Here is a 22399-nt window from a genome sequence, read left to right on the forward strand (position 1 = left end):
GGAGCGGGGCGGGACTTAGCGCCCTGCTCCCGGTGGCCGCGCAGAGCTGCCCTGGTCCCGGGACTGCAGGCAACTCTGCGCGGCCACCGGGAGCGGGGCGGAGCTTCAGCTCCGGCTCCCGGTGGCCGCGCAGAGCTGCGCTGATCCCGGGACGGCAGGCAGCTCTGTGCCGCCATCCGGAGCGGGGCGGGACTTAGCGCCCTGCTCCCGGTGGCCGCGCAGAGCTGCCCTGGTCCCGGGACTGCAGGCAACTCTGCGCGGCCACCGGGAGCGGGGCGGAGCTTCAGCTCCGGCTCCCGGTGGCCGCGCAGAGCTGCGCTGATCCCGGGACGGCAGGCAGCTCTGTGCCGCCATCCGGAGCGGGGCGGGACTTAGCGCCCCGCTCCCGGTGGCCGCACAGAGCTGCACTGATCCCGGGACTGCAGGCAGCTCTGCGCGGCCACCGGGAGCGGGGCGGAGCTTCGCTCCCGGTGGCCGCGCAGAGCTGCGCTGATCCCGGGACGGCAGGCAGCTTTGCGCCGCCATCCGGAGCGGGGCGGGACTTAGCGCCCCGCTCCCGATGGCTGCGCAGAGCTGCGCCGATCCCGGGACTGCAGGTAGCTCTGCGCAACCCTCGGAGCCGGTCTCCCGAGGGTTGCGCAGAGCTTCCTGAAGCCTGGAGAGCGAGAGGGGTCGGTGCGCGCCCTCTCGCTCTCCAGGCTTCAGCGAAAGCCTGCATTCACCCCATAGGACGCACACACATTTCCCCTTCATTTTTGGAGGGGAAAAAGTGCGTCCTATAGGGCGAAAAATACAGTAATTTCAGTGGGGGAAGGGGTCCAGGAAAGCTGCTGCAGGCAGTCATGTGTACCTGGGGAAGTTGGCTTGGAATTTAAGGCCAAGCACATAAATGGTGTTTCATAGTATCATCTAATCCAACCCACTGCAATACAGGGATATTTTGCCCAACCCCGGGGCTTGAATCCATGACCCTCATTTACTATGAAATTCTGTTATAAGCCATGGCCATTTTAAAACAGAACAGAGGTACTCTGGTCAGACAAAGGACTTTTTTTAGTGACAAGAAAAGTGCTATATTAGCCTGGTCCACCCTTGTAATGCCAAGATGAGGGAGCAGCTCAAATTGCTCATTCGGGGTGATGAAAATATGGTGCTCGGAGACACTACTGTTTATTAATCCTTTACATTACAACACTCAGCTTTGCAAATGGGTTAGAACTCGGTCCTACCTCAAATTAACGTAATTTATAATTATAATTTTATTACGGCCGTAGGCCCATACAGATAAAAAACAAGACATAAATAACAGCTTGTGCACGTGGGAAAAAACAGCCGCTAAAACACTACTATAACAATAAAATACTATGATATGGAATGGCATACTACGCCTTAATTAGCTTGTGGTGCTCCTTGGCAACGCTTTTGGGTAAGGACAGCGACCAGGAACCTAGCCACTTTCAGTGTCGTATGGGTATCCTTATCCTGCAAGATTTGGGCAAGGTGGAATTTTGGTGGGGTACCCTCTAGTTTCTGTATGATTGATCCCAACAAATTTGCCCGTGGCACATTGAATAAGGGGCAAGTGAACATAATGTGCTGAAGCGACTCCGGCGTCTCCTTATCACATTCGCACATGGCGGAGGCTTGGCCCTTTGAGAATCTATGTCTCAGGACATTGGAGGGAAAAACGTTAAACCTCGCTTTGGTGAAGGCCAGCCTATGGGCAACAGTCGAAAGGGAGGAGAGGTATGATGGAACGCAGTAAGTTAAAGTGATACCAATGTTCTGGGGCGAACAAACACCTCCCCCCAGCGTATAATTTCGCTGTAGATCGATGTCATCCAGTCTTTGGCGGATCAGTCTTTGAGCAGTGATTTGATCTAGTTTTAGGGAATCTAAGGGAGAGATTCCATAACTCAGGAGTTTGGCATGAATTCTACTAGTCCAAAGACTGGAGAATTCGTCTCGCCATAAGCATTGGACAAGGTAATGGTCTGGTAGTCTATGCCACAATGATAACCAATAATTGAAGACTTGCTTCCACAGGCAAGTTTCTAAGGATGCGATCTTCAATTCTAGTCGCATGGCTGTGTTGCTTACGCACAGGGGGAGCATTAGGAGCCGACGTAGGAATTGGTTTTGCAGAGTCTCAAGAGGAGCAAGGTCTGTCATCACTAAATTAACGTATATTACCATGATCCTAGCTAAACAGCACTGGCCTGTCTTGCCAGTTTATTGAGGTGCCAATATTGGTGTGTGAGCGCGTGCAGCTACTTCCTTGTAATAAGGAAAGGGGAAGAAATCCTGGGGCTGCACCTTTGTTTAGGCAGAAAGAGCCCCCTTTCCAGCCAGTTTGGGGGTGGGCGTGGGAAACCGCACTTACCCACCCGTCTTAAATACCCCCAAGTTACATACAAAACACAGCTAAGCTCCAATTCTGCAAATACTGTCAAGCCACTGGCGTCCTGGGGCGCGGTTTGCATGCATGGGGTGCGTGCGTTCCGTTGGGCAAAAGCCTCCTGCAGCAGACACATTCCAGCACCTCCCACTTCCCCAGTTCTGCAGGCCCTTCTCGTTGTCCTAGTCGAGGCTGTTCCGCTGAAGGTGAGGGGGCAGCGGGGAAGACTCCCGCCCCCTCGCAGGTCCCCACCGCCCTGGGGGCTAGGCCAGCACCGAAAAGCTACCGCTTTGAAGCGAGCCGCAGGGCAAGCTGAGCGCACGCACGCAGGGCGGAGCCGCGCGCGCTTGGATTGGCCGAAGTCTCGCCTTTCGTCGCCGCCTCGCTCTTCCCCGTCTCTCCCGCGTCTCCGCCTGTCACTCTTGTCCGCTCGCTCGCCGAACAGGAAAAGCTCTCCAGGCGACGAGGCGAACCCTTGCGCGGCAGCCGACTCTGCGTTGCTGCCGCCGCCGCCACCACCATGCACCTCTGCAGCTTCGCGTGGCGCCCTCTGGCCCGCCGCCTCACGCAAGGGGCTGCCCCCTTCGTCCGCGGACAAGGTGAGTTGGGGGGGGGGGAAGGGGGCGGAGGGGTGGTCGCGCGCGTGGCTGCGCCCTCGAAAAAGCCCCCCAGAAGCACGCCAAGGCGAGGAGCGGGGGCTGGTGACGAGCCGCGTGGCTCTGCTGAGCGAGGAGGGCGCGCAGAGGTTGAGGGCGCCGGTATTTGCGTTGGCTGCCTGGGAAAGGAGACGCGAAGGTCACGGCGCTGAGGCAATGGAGGGGAGCCGAGAGGACGCGGCCCCTGGCGCTCAGGAGAGCCGCTTCGCGTTCGCCCAGCCCCTCGGCGCCGGCGAGACCCAGGAGGCTCTTCCTGGCGGCGGGGCAGCAGCAGCATCTTAAGCCCGGGGTGCGAGGAGAAGAAAGCCACCAGAGCCTCTTGGGTTTTACTGTTTCCCCTCCGAAGTTATTTTGACTAGTGGAGAACAGGGTGGGACTGTTTACCGGAGGGGAAAAGATGACAACCAGAATCACACACACACCCCCGGGCCAGTGGGTAAGCAGCTGACATAAATTCAGGCTCAAGGGAGAGAAAACGGCGCATGGTGTTGGAGAGGGAGAGTCCGAAAAAAATTAATAAAGGGCTGGTGCTTTCCCTTCTTATTGGGCATGTGAATGTGGCTGAGGTAGCACAGACTGGCGAGAACTTGCTGATTCTGCTCATAAAATAATCCGTCCTCTGTCTGCACAGTGTACGTTCTTATCCGCGAGGATCGATCTGGGCCTTTCTAGGTTAGAAAGATGGATCCTGCTAGTTAAGGGCTGTACACTGGTTATACTAGGCCATATCTATGTATAGTAGTCTGTTTTGCCCTCAGGGGATGGATTCGGATTAGCTGTGCTGCAGGTGAGGTAGCCACACTGCTCTTTAATGCCAAGGGTGTCAGTGGGACAGATGACTCTGTTTGAGGATATTTTGTCCAAGCAGTATGATTTCTTCCCTGAAAGTTTTGTAAATTGGCAAGAGTCAGATTGGTGCTTCCGTTGTTTGTTTGTTATTAGGTTTGACAAGCATATACTTAAAATGCTATACACATGTTAAGAAATGGCCTGGGCAGTGGGATAGGGGAAGGTTGTAGCCCCATTACTGACATCAAATAGGAGTGTATGGCCATATTCCACATGACTGTGCATTTTTCCTAGTTATATAATAGTGTGACTTGTGTAATGTAGGAATGCAGTAGCAGAAGTTCTGTCTTGAAAGAAGATGCCACAATTCTCCCAAAACAATGTAGTTTACATCTGCACCATTTATTGATTGAAAAAACGCTACAGGAGTGCTTATATGGGGCATTGCGGTAGGGACTGTGTGATGAGGCCCTCAGGTATCTTACATTATTAATTTCAAGACATGATGGTTAGACTAGAGAAACTCTTTGGAGCAAGGGAGAAAAATCCATGTCTATCCTTTTTAAAACATTTGCGTAATCATAGAATTGTAGAGTTGGAAGAGAACCTGAGGATCATCTAGCTCAACCCTCTGCGGCACAGGAATATGCAGCTATCCCATACGGGGATCAAACCTGCAACCTTGGTGTTCTCAGCACCGTGCTCAGTCTAACCAACTGATTTATCATGCCCCATTCAAAAAACAAATGAACACCTGGCTTAAACTTCATTCTGGTCAGCATATTCAAGTCCACATTAGGAATGTCTTAAAATTATATTTCCACTTTGTATTACCTGGTTACTCTGTGCCATTCATCAGGTGCAGAATCTTTTCCTGGGATTCACCTTCTCATGTGAAAGGACATCATGTTGTTATGGGGAAAGACTAGCTCAGTGGTAGAGTACATGTTTTGCATGCTGAAGACCTCAGTGTCTCCAGGTAGGATTAGGAAAGGCTCTGGACAGCGTTAACAACTGCTTCTCCTGTTAATAGGTCGGTTTGATCTATTATGAAAATGCTAAGTGCAACAGTGGATTTGTATGATCGAAAGAACTATTGATCCTGTCTTTATCTTACATTATGAGATTTGTAGCTGATACATTTCTTTAAAAAGATCTCTAGATTATCTCAATTACAACATGTTGAGCTTACTGTTTTGTTTTGTGTTTTTAGTATTATCACTAATATTATAGCTTTCGTTTTTGAAGCACCTTTCCGCCAGATGTCATCTGGAAGCGTTCCTGGATCTTCTGGGGAGAACTTTATTTATTATCTGCTCGTTGCTGGTGCTGCTGCAGCAGGAGGTTTTTTAGTGAGTGCTTTCTTTACACATCTGTTTACACTGTCCAAAAACTCTCAATCTTCTCAACAGGACAGAGAAATGATAATGTAGTCAAACCAAAATTTAAGTTGGAACTTTGCTTACAATGTTTTCTGGTAGCAAGCTGCTGACTTTGAGACCAAAATCCTATACATACCTAGAATCATAGAATCATAGAATCATAGAGTTGGAAGAGACCACAAGGGCCATCGAGTCCAACCCCCTGCCAAGCAGGAAACACCATCAGAGCACTCCTGACATATGGTTGTCAAGCCTCTGCTTAAAGACCTCCAAAGAAGGAGACTCCACCACACTCCTTGGCAGCAAATTCCACTGTCGAACAGCTCTTACCTGCTTACCTAGAAATAATCCCCACTGAACTAATGGGATTTGGGTAGACGTGCATTGGGTTGTGTTGCAAAAGTCAAGTGTTTAATCCAACATTTTACGGCAGAGGTGGGAATTTACAGCCTTCCAGATATTGCTGAACTATAACTCCCATCATACCTGATCACTGACCATGATGGCTGGAATTGATGGGAACTGGAGTTCAACAACAAATGGGGAGAGGCAACAAGTCGCTGACCTCTTATTTTATGGACTAAATTTATGTCTAAATTTTAAGGGGAAAAATAAGTAATGATTGTGAGAGTGCTCCATTCCAAAATAACCTTTTGATGATAAACCACTAAAGCTGGAGTCTTTACTGGGGTTGGGTGACTTGTTTCTGCTTATTGCTATAATGCAGTAATATTAATGCACATTTTCCTGTCAAAGCAGACTGCAAAACTAGATTTACCCAGAAAGAAAATATTAGAACTACAGGCCAAGGCTATGCACATTTACTAGAAGTAAATCCTTCTTACTTCAATGATGACAACTTAAAGTTAATATTAGATATATCCTAAATGTCAAGGTGATTATACACAGCAATAGATGAGTTTTAGGATAGTTTTCCAATAAAAGTTTTCTTGGAAATTGGAAGCAAATGTCAGTGGCAGTTCTAGTATAGTCTTCGTGTCAAAGATGGGCATTAGAAATAATAATAATTGTAAAGTTTGTTTGATCAATATGATGAATTCAAAGAGCCTGCAGTCTCAAGTATGTGTGTTGATGCTGGGGATAGTTATGCTCCCCAGTCCCATTCAGCTATTTAACTTAAGATTGTATCATCCATAGCTATGGATTGTGTAACAAAACAAACCTACATAAAAAATCATGGAGAAAAGGCTGCATGAACTCATTGTCATGTATACTTTGATGCTTACACTGATTGTTCCTACTGACTGATCCTACCTGTTCTACCTTCTCAATATGTAAATGTAGTAAATGGACACCAAAACATTCTTCCAACCAAAGGAAATGAGCTTTGTACTATTTCCCACCACTCAGGAATGCAATATTTTAATATTTACACACACAGAGAGTAAATATGTTATTAATCTCTTCTAACTAGTACCTATGAGATTAACCAGCTGAATCGAGCATTCAGTTTTCTTTGTCTAATATTCATTAGTTGCTACACATTTCGGCTTTGATTTTCAGAACTTGGAAATGATATCAATAGAGCTTAATTCTAAGTAATATATGTTTGAAAAGCAGTGCTTGTTTAACTATTGTTTATTGCTATCATAAGTTTTATTACAAAAATAACACTAGTCGTCAAAATGTTATCGCAAACATTGGCTAAATAAATAGTAGAAGATCTGCCATAAAACTTTTTGTAAGGTTATACTATAGCATTTCTACCTGTTTAAGCAAACAGAAAATAAAATACAAACAACAGTCTTACATTGCCTTAACCTTACCTTTAATGTAGTAACCATGGCTTAGTGAAAATGTGCAAGCTTTCGGAGAGGAGATCCTCACCCATCATTCTGCTGTTGTGCTGCCAAAAATGGCTTATCTTCTGAGTTACGCCAATAAAACTCAGAGACAAGAGGAGTTAGACTCAGTTTAGTATGCCATGAGCTCAGGCCCATGGGTTAGCTCTCTCTAGACTAACCATGAACTGAAAGCAAGGATTGTCCACTAGTTCATGGTTTGTCCACAGAGCTAACTCATGAGCCCAGGTTCAGGGGCATAGCCAGGGGGTGCAGTAGGTGCACCTCAGGTGTCACCACTGGGGGGGGGTGACAAAATGGCAGGCGGCACTCACCATGGGGCCTGCAGCGTGCCAAAGCCACGTGTCTCTGGCGCCCGCAGACTCCACACTGTCTGCCAACTGCCTCCCCCCCCCCCAGCTGTAGGGTGGCTGAGGCCCTGTGGCACTCTCCCCATCCCTATGGGCACCATGTGTCCCGTCCTGTCTCTATGGGTGCTGCCCGTCCCGTCCCTATGGGCACTGCGCCCCCTGTCCCACCCCTATGGGTGATTCGCCTCGCTCCTGGGCGCACTGCCCCAGGTGCCCAAGAGGCCCCAGGTTCATATAACATATGAAACCATCGCTTAGCTGAGTGCAGCAGCAAAACAAGCAGCTGCTGCCTGAGAGCTTATACATTTTTGCTAAGCCATGGCTTGGCTTAGCGTGATATGCAAGCCAGGTCAATGTGTTGTCGCTCTTAATAGAACTTTGAATCTGACTCTAATTAATAGATCATTTCATCTGGTTTTAATATTCTGAAGAGGGCTTTAATCAAACCTTAAATACTTTGATATAATTTTTATAAAACTAGAATAGGGTGTTACAGTTTAATTTATATATTTTTATCTCTCATTTTAACCTATTAAAGGAAATTTATTAACATTCCTGTGTTTGTATACATATATTCATATACTGTATTTTGGTGACAGAGTTTATATGTTTTATTAATCTTTATTTATGATCTGTGTTTGTCCTTATTTTATTCCTGGTTTGCAGTGGCTTTTGGCTATAAGCAATTACGTTTGATCGTTAATGTTTAATCTGACCCTATTCATTAAAAAGGCTAGCCTATATATAAAAATACTCACTGCGATCTTTATACATTTTACTCAAAAAAACCCCTCCAATATCATGTTGGCTGAAAAGCAAATCCTGGAATTTGGGAGACCTTGGAAAGTGACTTTAACGCAGTGCAAGAAGCCAACTAGTAAAAAAAAGAAAGGACACTTTATCTAGTAGAGAGGAACAAATCAGAGTATGAGTTATTTGGAGACTGCCCATTCATGCCAAAACTATACGCACAACAGTGTTTCCATGTGCTTAAGAGGCCCTTTAGAAACTAGCCTTGGAGTAAGCACTAGAAAGATCTAAAAGTTGGATCTTTGTAGCACAGTGTTTTTGTTTTGCATTTATTGCATTTATGGAAGAGTTAGTAAAAGCTGAGAGTCTTACATGGAATATAAGAAAGACACATTCTTCATTGATTGGTGCAACTTGATTATGTTTATAAGTACAAAGAAAGTGGTAGAAGTCCACCTCCACATTATAATCTGGAATGCTATGTAGTCATTTCCCCCACCTGTCCCTTGGTCAGTAATGTCACAATTGTCCCCCCCCCCAAACCTGAACTTTATGTGAACAGTTTTGTATAGATTATTGGTTTGTTTTTTCTGTCACAAGCATTCCCTAAATGGAAGTGGGTGGAGCTACAGATTATGTGGGATTTGGTTCATTTCCCCCCTTGATGATATGTATTATTTTTGCAAACTATAAACATTAATAGGAAAAGCAAAGAACACAGTCTTGGCATATGGAGATAAGTGCAATTATTATTTTTAGGCCTACAGAATGGTTACTTCTGACAAATCCAGGTACAACGAACGTATCAGTGATATGCAGCAAAGAACTGTAGCAGAATGGAAACCAAAACCGTGGCCTCCTCAGTGTAAGTTGAGAATTTATGCATTTACAAATGATACTTCTAAGTTAATTGTCTTAAGGACATTTTGTTTTGTTTTTTAAAACAGCAAAGATAGGAGTAGGGGGGTGGAAATATAGAAGCTGCTAATCTGTTGAACTTTATGTTAGACTTTACATGGCTATGTATCAGAGTTCTGTTTAATTTAATTATTTTTGACAGGACTACAATGGTTCTAGTTTAATGGCTCCTGGGTCTAGAATATTATTGGTTGCAAGGTTTATATGCTACGTATGCATACATTGCTACTGTTACCATGGGCATAGCCAGGATTTATGTTAAGGAGGCAGACTTTATGTTGAGGGTCCCAAGAACTTCAGTTAGTTAAGTATTTTTATTGATTTACATGATTTGGGGGGGGGCAGCTGCCACACTTGGCTACACCCATGATTGTTAGTTTGCTCAGATACATTTGATCATTTTGTTGCAAAGAAAATGCAAAGACATTCCTGAAAGTGATTCAGTTCATGTAACACATAGTCTGGGGTTGTTGTTGTTTTTTTAAAAAAGATTTCATTAAGCATCACAGAGAAAAAATATAAAGCACTGAAGGTTGAATGTTTAGTGAAAGATAACTAAATACAGAACTCATATCACTAAAATTACAAAAGTGGTTTTGTTTGAGATCATAATTCCAGTCAGTCAGCAGCTTGATGGCTCAGGAATTTCAGAAAACTCTGAATATAGTGCTCAGCTAAGTCATTGATGGGGGAAATTCTATACACAAAACCCAGGGAATTGTTCTCTAGCACTGCTTATTATAACTAAATGAGCACTGCCAAAATGGCTTCCTGAAATGACTGCTTTTATGTCTATAATTTGCTTAATATTTTAAATAAATGAAAATATTTCAGTATGAAATAACTAAGAAGGTATATAGATGGAACTCAGTTTGAACTGTGGCTTAACTCAGTAATGAACCAACATGTTTTCACTCATACAGTTCATACCGAAGGATCATTAAGATAGTGCTGCTGAGTATATAGAAATGTGAAATTCTATTAATTAATCTCACTGAATAGTCCGCGAGTTAGGATCTGTTTCTTTGATGGAAGCTGTTTCATCTTAGGGATGAAGGAATGTTTAGAAGGCTGTGACCCTATACCCAGTTTCCTGAGAGTAAGCTCTACATAGGATGTATTTTTAAGTAGGCATGTATAGGATTGCCTAGTAAGTTAATGTAATAGTACTTGCAACACAGTTAAATTCTAAACAGTTTGCTCCTGTGCATATTTATTCAGAAATAAGTTTTTTTGTGTGTATAGTGAGACTTATTCCCAGGGAAGTATGCAAAGGATTGCTGCCTAAGATTGCAGTTACAGGGCTAGACATTACAAATAACAGCTCAGCCACTGAACGCATCCTCAGTCTACCTGGGCACTATCCACTGTTACATGAGCACGCTTTTTTCCTTTCATCCTCTCTCCAGCCCCCTGTGAACCTCAAATCTTTTCTGAAGGGTCCCCTAAAACCCTCCAGGGAGTACCTGTTCCCACAACTGTTTCTGTTCTCTGAAAAATGTGCACTGTTGGATCTCACCCAACACATGTAGCTGCTTTTCTTTCCCCTACCTAGACGCAATGAATGCAATCAAATTGCATTTACCTGACCTGGCTTTTGTCCCGCCCCCTTTTTTAACATTTATATTGAGTAATACGTTTGGGTTTTGAAAACCATTAATTCATACGTTACATGCTATTTTTCTCTCTTCTTGTCTTTCTGCCTTCTTTTCATGTGCCTTGTCATGAGAAGAATGCAGGGTATTAGATATTCTTCCTTCCCTGGCCCTTTATTGCCTTTCATAAATGACCTTACCTCCATCTAAATTGTATGCTTAAATTATCTTTAACAAATGAAACATTCAGAAAAGCAAGCATTAGATTTCCCTCAAGTTTTTAAATATTGTGATGCCTTTCAAATTCACCTATGATTTGGAAAACCCATAACTTGTTCTATACTTTACTAAAAAAAATAGACAAAACCTCTAACCTCTCAGCAGAAGACTTTAGGCTACTTCACACGTAATATATTTTCAGCTGTACACCTATAATGTGTTAAGTGTACACTCAAAATTGTAAAATGTATGTGACAAACATGGGTATCACAGAAAAAATACTGCATGCCGAAGCTTCCTGTTAGGTGTGCACTCAAAGGCAAACCCATGATTTTTTGTCATGAAGCAGCTCTTTGACATTGAACTGAATGGGGAAATGTTAATAGAAATAACCTGCAAAATTCCAAAATGGTGTTCATAGTGTATGCTAACTTTCCAGTTTTTGCAGTTTTCTGAGTGTGTTCATGCAATTTCTTGTTCCAATTTCTGTTTCCTTTTCTTAATCTTGTTTCTGATCTCCTTTGCTGTATTAATCTTTCTTGCACTAGAAAGGTTGTATTTAAATCTTTCTAATTGTTCCTCTGCTTTTACACTTTCAGAATAAAATACAAAGGAAATCTTTCCAAAACCGAGGAATTAATTTTTTTAAGGACAGTCCATCGTTGTATACTTCGCAGCCAAACTTGAGAAAACCATCTCTTATAGAACTCCATTTTTGTGAGAATACTCCCCAATAATTATATCTTTTCAAGGCCAAGACACAACTTAAATACATCCTATAGAAGATAACTTGGCACTCTTAAGACACTGGCTGTTTTGAATTAATACACTTGTAATTGACTGTCCAATAAAGGGTCCTGAATACTTATCTTGCTTGTCAATCTGTGTTTTGTGTGAACAGGTTAGTTTTCTAGAAATTTGTTATATCCCATAGAGGGACACAGTTGGGTAGTATGGTCTCTGTTTTAGCAGGAAAAAGATGAGTTGGATCTTTTAAAAAGTCAGTTTATTCAAGTCTTAAAAACACATTGCTATACCAGTACATAAGAGAATGATGTGACGTAAACCAAAAACTTAAAATAATTGTCCCTATTCATGTTACTATCAAAGTTAAACGAAATACCTACTTCTCAGTACAAACTTAGATAATATTTGGATGTTTTGATCACATCAAATAATTAATTATATTCTTTGTAGCCAATCATTATTAAACCTGACAGTGTCTCTCTCCCTTTGTTCACATACCTATCTTTGCATGTCATTGTCTGTTAATTTCTCCTCAGCTTTGTTTGCCAGTTGGGCTGCTGTCTGTCAGCTAACAAGGCTTGTGGGTCACTGTTCTCATCTGTGTGGTGCTGTGCCTGTTCAATTACATCTTCATTTGCACGCCTTCTTACCTAGAATGTTACAATCCCAGTTTGAAAACATGTCCTCTGGTTTCTAGGCTGGGGCATGCATTTCTGTTTCAGTGGACTTCAGCATTTATTGCAAAAAGACGGATAATAATGGAATCGCAATTCATGAACGGGGGAAAGCTGGGCTCACAAATAGCACTTGTCTGATTCCTGCATTTTGGTCTTATTCCTGCATTTTGGTATTTTTGACGTTTGCAGCAGTTTAAACATTCACATCAAACCTACAATTTATTTCTTATTTCTATACCGCTTGCTTGTAAAAAACAAAAGCCCTCAAAGTGGTTGGCTCGCGGTCTACTTCAGTAGAAGGAATGTGCAGAGCCATTTCCTCCAGGTAAAAAGGACAGAGAATTCATTGCATTTCAGGACTTCAAGTATGACAGTACTGTTCCTGCATACACAAACTGCTCTTTCATCCAGGTGATAGTATAGTTTGACCCGTGGCCTGAGCAGATTTGTTTTTGTTGTTTCTTAATTTGCAGCTCTATAGCATGATGCTATGCTCCGCAGCAGCTTCTAAACATAGCAGCCTATTAAGGTTGGCTTTAATAATATCATTCATATATTAAACATATAATATGAACATGAACTGAGCCTCTTTTCAATGGCATCCTTGCCATTTCCCTCCCAATGGCTGCAGTCTTTAACTGCTGTACATTTATAATTCTGTTATCGTAGCATGTTTCTGTTTGTTTTGTTATGTATTTCATAGTAATCCTTTGCTTTGACCTATATATTCTTTCCACATATTAACAAGGTAACAGGCTAACCTGTTTCACATCGCATGTTTCTGCTTCATGATTTCTCTGTTATGTTAAATGAAGCCTTAGAAAATGATGAAACAGAAGCAAACGAAACTACTGATGCAAGTGAAGAAGTAAAGGATGCAGTTGAAGAAGAGACTGCAGCAGTAACTACTGGTGAATCCGAAGTGCAAAATGAAAAGCACACAGAATCAGCAGAAGCACAGAGAGAAGACGAATCGCCTGTTGAAGAGGCATCCTCTGGTGTGCAAGAAGAGCAAGATGCTCCTTCCAGCTCAGAGGCAGCCCAAACGCAAGGTTAACATTACAAATGGAAATCTGTAGGCATTTTACCTTGTATCACAGGAAGCACTGCTTTGCTCGCGTTAACATAGTATTCCACTCGGAATAAACTTGTATTTTAAAACCTTAATTAAATTTTAATATAAATGAGATGTGATTTCAGCTGCAGTTTCCAACTTTAATTCATACAACTTATTTTAGGTAGTTTGTTGCAAAATATTTCTGGAAGAAGGAGCCCTAATTTGCCATTTGTGGTAGAAGGCTCCTGGTTTTGTCCAGAAGAAATAGCTGAACATGCCTAGAGAGTGTGTTATAAATAGAATTGAGTGCAGTTCAGTGTGCTTTTTCCCTCCTAAATGCACAAGCTGTAAGATGCGTAGAGAGGCATTTTGGCCCATTAGAAATATATTTACTATTACAAAATCTTGTATGGTTTTCTTCTGCTGCCAAATTCATTTCCCTTCTGAATATTTTTTTAAAAAAACCCAACAACATTATTATTATTTTTGGTGTATTTCCAAAACCATCCATTATTTGGAGGGTTGTATTCAATGCTTCTCTCACTCAGAGTAGATACTTTGAAACGAATGAACCCAAGTTAAACATGTCCATTAACATCAATGTTTCTACTCTGAGTAGAGACAAGCAGAGAATACCACCTATAATTTTGAGTGCTTTTCAGCCTTCGTTATGCAAAGAATGAGAATGTGATTTCTGATTAGCCCTAAAAACAATGACCAAATAAGACCATTCCAAAATAATTTTGATGGCTGCAATCCAGGAAGTGAGTAACATGAATGCATTCTAGGCTCTGTTTCATTGCTGGCCATGGAAATATATTTACTTGCAACTCTTTGTCTTATGTAGTGGACAGTGGAACCTGACATTGTTCAGCATTCTCTTAATCACAGATAATGCCTTCAGTATTAAACTGGTAAAAACTAGATGAATAAAACATAGGCCTTTATTAGGAACGGCTCTATAGTACCAGCACACCCCTTAGTCATCTGATTTGTATCCATCATTAAGTAATTTGTAACGTGAGTTCAGTTTTGTCATTGCTGGTGATGCTGCAGTTAAAAAGACCTGATCTTAAATAATTTATAAAAGCAAGCCTTATTTGGACAAGTCACTCTTGCCAGAGGGAAGAGGGTGGGGAGGTGATTTTTGCAAATACCCAAAGCACTCTGTACCGTCCCAAAATCTGTTTTGGAGGTTTTTAGGGGTCCTCTGGAAGGGTATGGAAATTGGCTTGGGAGACCGCAGAAAGAATTGGAATGGGTGGAGCTTAGAGGAGAAGGATTTAAATCCCCACTTGGCTATGAAGCACACTGGGTGACCTTGGGCCAGCTACTACCTCTCAGCCTAACCTACTTCACAGGGTGATTGTTGGGGGGATTAAATGGGGAGGGGGAGAACCATGTATGCCACCTAGAGCGCCTTGGAGAAAAGGGTGGGATATAAATGCAATACATAAATTACATTTTTTTATTAAAAAACCCCCCACAACCTTCCTGCGGTAGAAATTCCCAACCAAACTTCCAAGTCTGTTTGGGACTTTTTACATTCTTGCAACGTAACTGTCCCATTTTATGTAAATAACTGCATTATATTTATCTAGCTAGCTTAGTTTTGTTTATCAATAACTAAATGGGATGTCAAGTTTTCCACAGCCATGAAGCTTGAAATGCTGTGAATGGGGCAAGCCAGCTGAACTCCAGACCTTATAGATGGAAATAATTGTCTGCTACTGTATTGCGGCTTTACCCTGGCTTCATGAGAATGCCGATTTGGCTTCCCAGAAATAGCTTTGTGTGCATAATGTGCACACACTGCTATTTCCGATGCTGAAGAGAATGGGATAAAAACACTGATATAATGAGATGCAATACAATTAAATATAAGCAATACAAGTGAAAAACCACAAGCAGAGTTGGAGAAATTCCAGTTTTAATGTGTAAAAGTACTCAAGTTGGCACAATAAACTTAAGTTAATTTTGTTTTTTAACATAGGTGATTTCCATTACTGTGTCTCCAAATGGAACTGCTAAATTCATTTAAGAACATTAGGAGATCAGATAGAAATATAGCTGCTTTATTTCAGCTGCAAAATAAAGGGGTTCTCAAATTTTCCTTCAACTTTGGAGGGGAAGCACCTTTCCCCACACATATAGTTGGAACAACAATTAGTAAGCACAGTCGTAATGTAGTATTGCACTGTAATATTTTGTATTAACAGAATTGAAGATCTGAATTCCTAATTATGATCATTTTCACATAGAATAATGATAGAGGGAAACAGAATGCTGAAATCGGTGTCTTGCCTACCTCTTAATAAAGGATTTTGTTTTACAATTTTTGTGTGTGTTCTTGTGAAACCTGTAGTGCTTCCTTGAATTATGTTTATGTCTATTATGTTTCTACAGATTCCAGTATCTGCTAAAAACGAACTATTTTTGTAACAGGATAATATTTAGTATGGTGTCACACAGTGAAAGGGTGCAGTTCTATAAATGTATGCATATGGGTACCCGAGGAAACTTTGCAGTATCTATTGCAGTATTCCACACAGCTTTAATAGGCTAACCGTTTTCAGTTTGAAATTTTCTTGCCTGCTGAATAGTGTAGAAATTGCAGATCCCTCTGCTACAAACATGGTTCTGACCCAAGTCTAGCATCAGAGGTTGTCAGAACTGGGCATCTGTTGGACTCATGTGACACTATGTGGCATCCTGCCACTCACAAAGGTTTTTTTTATAATAGTTGAGTTTTTATAATTGATGCTATTATCAAGTTTGTCTAACAGCAAACTGCAACGAAAGTACCCCGAGATTCACAAATCAACCTTGAGCTGTGATTTGTGGTCCCGATTTGTTGAGCTGAACAGTGTTAGTGAATTTTGTCCAGAAACAAAGTTTAGTCACAAGTCCAGTTTTCAATGCTTGTCTGTGTGTCATGTGTATAGGGTATGTGCAGATGACAACAAAACTTTAGAGCCTGCCATGGTACATTCTATTTAATATAAGCAGACAGTTTTGTAGAATTCCATTGCATATGGGGGATGGGCACACAAAGGCAGAGAAAAAGCAACCAGTTCAGAATTCTAGAGCAACCCTTAATTTAAATGTGTTTAACATGCATCCTTCTTAAGTTAGTCTAATGCACCAGAGATGCTATTGTTTCTTTCATGCTACATTTGCCTTGAGAATTAGGGTTATCTTATTTCATTTTGGTAATGACTGATAAGCATCCCATATGCCTTTGCTAATTGTTTGCGCTTCCTTTTTTCTTTTAATTCACATTAAAATGTTCATGGAGCATTAATAATTTGCTTCCATTAATATAGTAAAAGAAAAATGCATGCATTGATATTGCCATTTACTCGAAGATTCATATGTCTTTAATTGAGATATTTAAAAGGATTTTGCAGACTGAACTTTTATCCCCACTCAGACTTAACTGTAATGGACAGAAATGTATTTTGTTAATCCCAAACATCAATTAGTTACTATGTATTTTAGACTTTGGCACTTCTACTTTCTTCAGATTATTTGCAGAGTAGGGCTCAATGGCAAATGCAGGCAGAGTGGCTATGCTTTGCAACACAACTGTTGACAGTACAAAGGTCCTTCTATTAGTTTTAAAAAAACATTTGTCAGAGCATTCAGTGGATTTTAGTTTTAGTCATAACTATGGCATTTTAAATAAGCAGGTGCCATGGATGTTAAAGTTAACTAACAATCTATTGAAGATAAATATTATGGCTCTTTGTCATAAGGAAATAAAACTACAGACGTCTTGTACACATGTGCTCCAACTGTCCTATACCAACCCTTCCTTCTCTAATTATTGATTGATATGCCACTTTTGAACTTCACAGTTACCAAATCAATTCTCACAATTTAAAAATCCACAAGACAACCCCAACCCTTCCCTCCCAAAAAACTATTGTTACCATAATATAAAAAAATACCAAAAATCCGCAATGGCAAATAAAAACTGATATAATCAGCTAAAAACTGTAATTTGATCACAGAGCGACCGGAACAGTAAATCTAAACAAGAAAGATTATTAAGATCATTGAATAAAAGCATAATACTATACTTTCATTTGGACACCATATGAAAGCCAAAGTAGGGACCTCCCTTGCTTAATAAATGAGGTATGTCCAGTTCCTACATGCCTCACTTTTGAAGATGGGGGCACCCAGAGAAGAGGCTCTTCTGCAGATCTTAACAACTGAATAGATGCTAAAAGCTGTAGATTAAGAGTTACGTTGGAAATATTGACCTGAGAATTTGTGTCTGTGTGTGTATTTGCAGGGGCACTTGTTTATAATAAAATCTAACATGGTTTATAGGAGTTTTAAAGTCAAGAACCTGTGGCTCTCTATTAAGAACGTAAGAGCCTGTTGGATCTAGTCCAGCATCCTCTTCTCAAAGTAGTCAACCAGATGCCCATGGGAAACCCACAAGCAGAGTGCAACGGCACTGTCCAGATTATGTTGGACTGTGGTGATATTTAGACATACTGGCTGGGGCTGATGGGAGTTGGAATCCCTCAACATCTTGAAGGTAATGGGTTCTCAGGATCCAGTTCCTCAGGCCTCACTGATGCGATCCAAAGGAAAGCAGAGCAATATGTTCGGAACCAGCTTGACTGCAGGAGTTGCCGGAAGGAGGCATACAAGGCGTCATCCAACCATGTTAGGGACTCCACTCTGGATTCCTGTATGGTTTACTCCTTAGCCTTTTTCTTCTCCTGAAGATGTCCCACAAAGCAGCAGAGGTTTTGGATCAGAGCTTTCCTTCTCTTAGATGGGCTACCTTCCCAATTTGATGAGCCCCATCTGCCCTTCACTTCCCGCATAGCACATGCAGAAACCACCTTCTTGACCATTGGACCTACTATTGGTCTCATCCGCTCAATCTGCTGGAACCTGTCTTTGCATGCATAGGAAGTTCCTAACTCACTGAGTGTTTGAGATCCATTGGCTACTCTCACCTGGTTTAACTGGCCAGTCAAAGCCATTTCCTGGGGTGTGGCTACTGTCACATGTTGACAGCTTCTAGGAGCCACAGGTGAGAGCTGAGTGCAGGGTAGGGACCAAAGCTGGAGAAACCACCCCAAAAGGAGCATGACATGTCCCTCACCAGAGGTACTACCCCTCCCCTAAAACCCCATACACCCCTACCTGTGAGTAAGCTTAATTTAATTCAGTCACAATTCTGAGTACACATGGAGGGCTCTGTTGGTGCTGATCTTGAATAACTTTAGACATTGGATGCCACTAATCACAGCTTTCTGCCCCTGCCAACATATGGAAATATTATTCCCTTGAATATGACTTTATTAAAATAATGTAAACTATGCAGAAAGTTCAAATTTGAAAATAGTCTTTTAAACACATTTATAAATGCAAGACCCTAAATGTCATACTTGACAATGGCAATGCAACAGCTTGTGTGCTTATATGTTAAAATTACTGTGCGTTACTCAGTACCACTGATTTAACATGCACAATTTAAGAGATGAATTAAATTGCAGTGGACTCCAGCTTTTGATCATGCTGGTCCACAGCTCCAGGCAAACTCCAAGTTGTGTTATGCTAGCCATCTGCTATTCTTTTAGCTCCATAGTTTTTAGAAAGAAGTATCTTCAGAAGTATTTGAATGTGACATTCTGCATTAGAGCGAACAATGTCTTGATGGCTGGGTTAGCTAATAGAATAGTTCATTAAATGAAAGATGAACTTCATAGAGAGCTAAACAAGTCTCATTCATAGAGATTACTTTGTTTTCTTAACACAGTTCAAGAGACTTAGGCAGTGTAAATAGTTCATTGTACATGTTTCTGGGGAACAAGTTCTTCCTCACGTAAATGCAACAACGTATTTCTAACATAAGCATAAAAAATAAATATTTATTATTCCCATGCTGTTCTTCGTAAGAATTTTCAATGGCCTGTCCCCCCAAATACCCTTTTCATGCTGGTGGGAGGCAAGTCTGGGTAAGCCACCCAGTGCATGGGAATAACTATGGACTTGGAAATTACTTTTGAGCAAACATTTACAGCAGCATGCTGTACCTGAGTCAGAATGAAAGACATATAAGCAAGTTACGGTAGTAGCTGGAACATATCTGAGAGTGACTAGAGGTGGTGTGAAAAGAGGACTCTTTCCTTCAGACATTATTTTGTTGTAGTCTGGCCACTGCATCCAAAACCCTGTTGCAGGGTGGCTCTGCTGAAAAAGTCTGTTTTCTCTTGCCATTCATTGACCCTCTTCCAACAGTTGCTTGTCTCTCCACCTCTCATTTCATGCTTCAACTGGTTCATGATCCAGACTGATTTGACAGGTCATGAGCCATGGCGCAACTGGAATCTTTAGAACTTGCAATAAGGCTCACAGCCCTCTCTTTTTTACATGTTTTTGCTCTACCCCATTATATGAGCAGGGGAGACACTATACAATCCTACATATTATGTTTATAATGCAATGCAATACTAATAATACTTTAATCAGAAGCAAGTCCCACTGAACTCAATGTGGCTTACTCCCCAGTAAGTGTGCTTAAGATTTCAGCCTGGCATTACAGCCTGGTTAGGCTCCACCACCCATTATTTGCTTCGGCATTTGAGCCCAATGTCAGTGTTGGAATGAGACAATAAGAGAAAGCAGAGGAGGTAGCATAAGAAGGGATAGACAGTACAAAGAATTAATTTTTTTATGAAGAAAGTAAAGGATGTGTACACACTCCTATTTATTCCATCCAGTGTGCTCCTACTGCTAGTTTTGGAAGTGGTATACACCCATTAGCCACAATCCACATCTATCCTCTTGTTTCTTATGGAATACTGTGTTTGGATGCCATTTCCCCCAAAACAGCTTTGACCCCAATTGAGATAAGGAACAACCTAGTTGCATTTTAGGACAGTAATATCTACACAAACAGGTTCTACTTCTCAGCCATGGCATTTGTCCTATCATTCTACCCAGATCCTTGTTGCTGTGTGTCCAACTCCCTATTCAGTGACTGCATTTTAATAAAAACAAACAAAAAACAGTTGAGAGACCATCCCTGTGTTCTATATCTTGCCTAGTTTGGCCTTGAGTAAGCAGTGATTGATTGGCTGTAACAGGCCTGAAAAATGGATGCTTGCTCCACCATACCACTCTGGATCCAGGGAGAAGAAGAACACAATATGGGCATTTTCCTGTCTTCACTCCCAATATTGATTTGGCTTAACATGGGCCTGCAAAAAGACTGGAAAGGACCACCACAAAATAGTCATTTGGAATTCCTACAAAGGATTGCAAATAAGCACGAAGGGGCCTATGGGCTGATGCTGAACATGCCTCTGTTATGACCTCACAACAGTAATGACAAATATTTCTTGTGAATAGGATGGCACATGATAATTTACTGGGAAATTATATTTTCCTCCCTGATACTACGTGCCTTGTTCCAATATATGACAGTAAAAACAGATCTCTCAACAGAGGCAAGATTATTCTGACCAAGTGTTTTCTTGAATGCAGAAAAGATCTCTGCAGTAAGTCCTATTGGCTTTAACATAATTGATTTTTAAGTAAAGGTGCTGAGAATGACAGTTTTTGCTCTGGTTACTATAACAGAGCCATTTATCAAAACATAGCTGGGCTTTAAAAGGGATATATAATGTTCAGTCTACAAGGAATACACTCTTGGAAAGATTACAGTACCTCCCTTAGGGCACATTCATGGCAATTTACTATTTCCTTTTGCTTTCAAATGTAATATCCTGTAGATAACCTGGTACTAACTCAGAACAGAATAATGTGATCATACTGCAGCTAGCCCACTGTCGTCTTCATCAGTGTGTTTTGCTAACATATCTCATTCTCCTGGTTTTGAGCATTCTTTATTAGTTTGACAGGGCACGTTGGCCAACACACTTAATGTTATTCCAATATTGTGTTTGCATCTGTCTTGTCATGACTTTTGGAGATGGTCTGAAAGAATTTGTGCTTCAGATCCCTGTTTTGTACAATGCAGTAGTGCATCTGGGATCTTTAAAATGCTATTCATGAATATGAAGGGTGGTTTTCTGATGGACTGGGGATGCCTCTATGCCTTGGATCTGTGTGGTTGCATCACAAAGCAAAGGTACTGTGATTTCCATGAATAACAGCTTTAAGTAGGCAGTAGAATTTTGTATCCTTGTAATAATCACGAAGATTCATCAGTGAACAATTTAACAATTCATATATTAAATGAAGCGTTAATTTCTTTTGGAAATCGCTGATACAAATTCCAGTAGAGGAGTATACCGACCTTGACACTAGTGGCAAACATGATTTGTGTAGATTATTACTTCAGTTCAGAACTAAGTACTATTGTCAGTTTGCATCAAGTTGTTAACATCCATATAGTTTCACCTTTCGGGGCCGGTAGGCCGTTTTTTCCATTAACTGCCATTGGGATTATGGCCTTACTCAGAACCATGAACACATTGTTAAGGTTAAGAATGTGCTGAAGAGAGATATCTCAAATCTTATTTTTTTCCCAGAATCTGAACTAGCTTGAAGTAAAGCCTGTACAGTGGTACCTTGGGTTAAGTACTTAATTCGTTCCAGAGGTACGTTCTTAACCTGAAACTGTTCTTAACCTGAAGCACCACTTTAGCTAATGGGGCCTCCCGCTGCTGCCATGCCGTGGCCGCGTGATTTCTGTTCTCATCCTGAAGCAAAGTTCTTAACCAGAGGTACTATTTCTGGGTTAGCGGAGTCTGCAACCTGAAGCGTATGTAAACTGAAGCGTATGTAACCCGAGGTACCACTGTATTGGCATTAAGAAGGTAGTTTTCTACTAAAGAAACACACTTTTAAAAACATACATACACAACTAAAGGAGCGAGATCACTTCAAATTAAGTTGATATATTTACCCAACAGATTGGATTCCACACCTCTGCAAATTCACCCTCCGCTCATTGGTTGAACGGTTATACTTGGGAAGGGGAAACTTACACAAGGCCTAAGAGCAGAAAGGGCTGTGAAGAGCAAGGAGCATGGGGA

The 22399-nt window shown here is 41.6% G+C and overlaps 1 protein-coding gene across 1 annotated transcript; it reads left to right on the plus strand.

Moving 5' to 3' along the window:
• The first annotated feature begins 2739 nt into the window (after window positions 1–2739).
• On the plus strand, window positions 2740–15696 carry MGARP (mitochondria localized glutamic acid rich protein). Its single transcript, XM_081209225.1, has 4 exons — window positions 2740–2997; window positions 5092–5195; window positions 8908–9013; window positions 13120–15696. Exons 1-4 carry the CDS (start codon window positions 2919–2921, stop codon window positions 13359–13361), a joined length of 531 nt encoding a protein of 176 aa, XP_081065351.1. The 5' UTR covers window positions 2740–2918; the 3' UTR covers window positions 13362–15696.
• Window positions 15697–22399: the final 6703 nt, after the last annotated feature.

This window comes from Podarcis bocagei (genome assembly GCF_964188305.1).
Source record: "Podarcis bocagei genome assembly, chromosome: 9".
Taxonomy (NCBI): domain Eukaryota; kingdom Metazoa; phylum Chordata; class Lepidosauria; order Squamata; family Lacertidae; genus Podarcis; species Podarcis bocagei.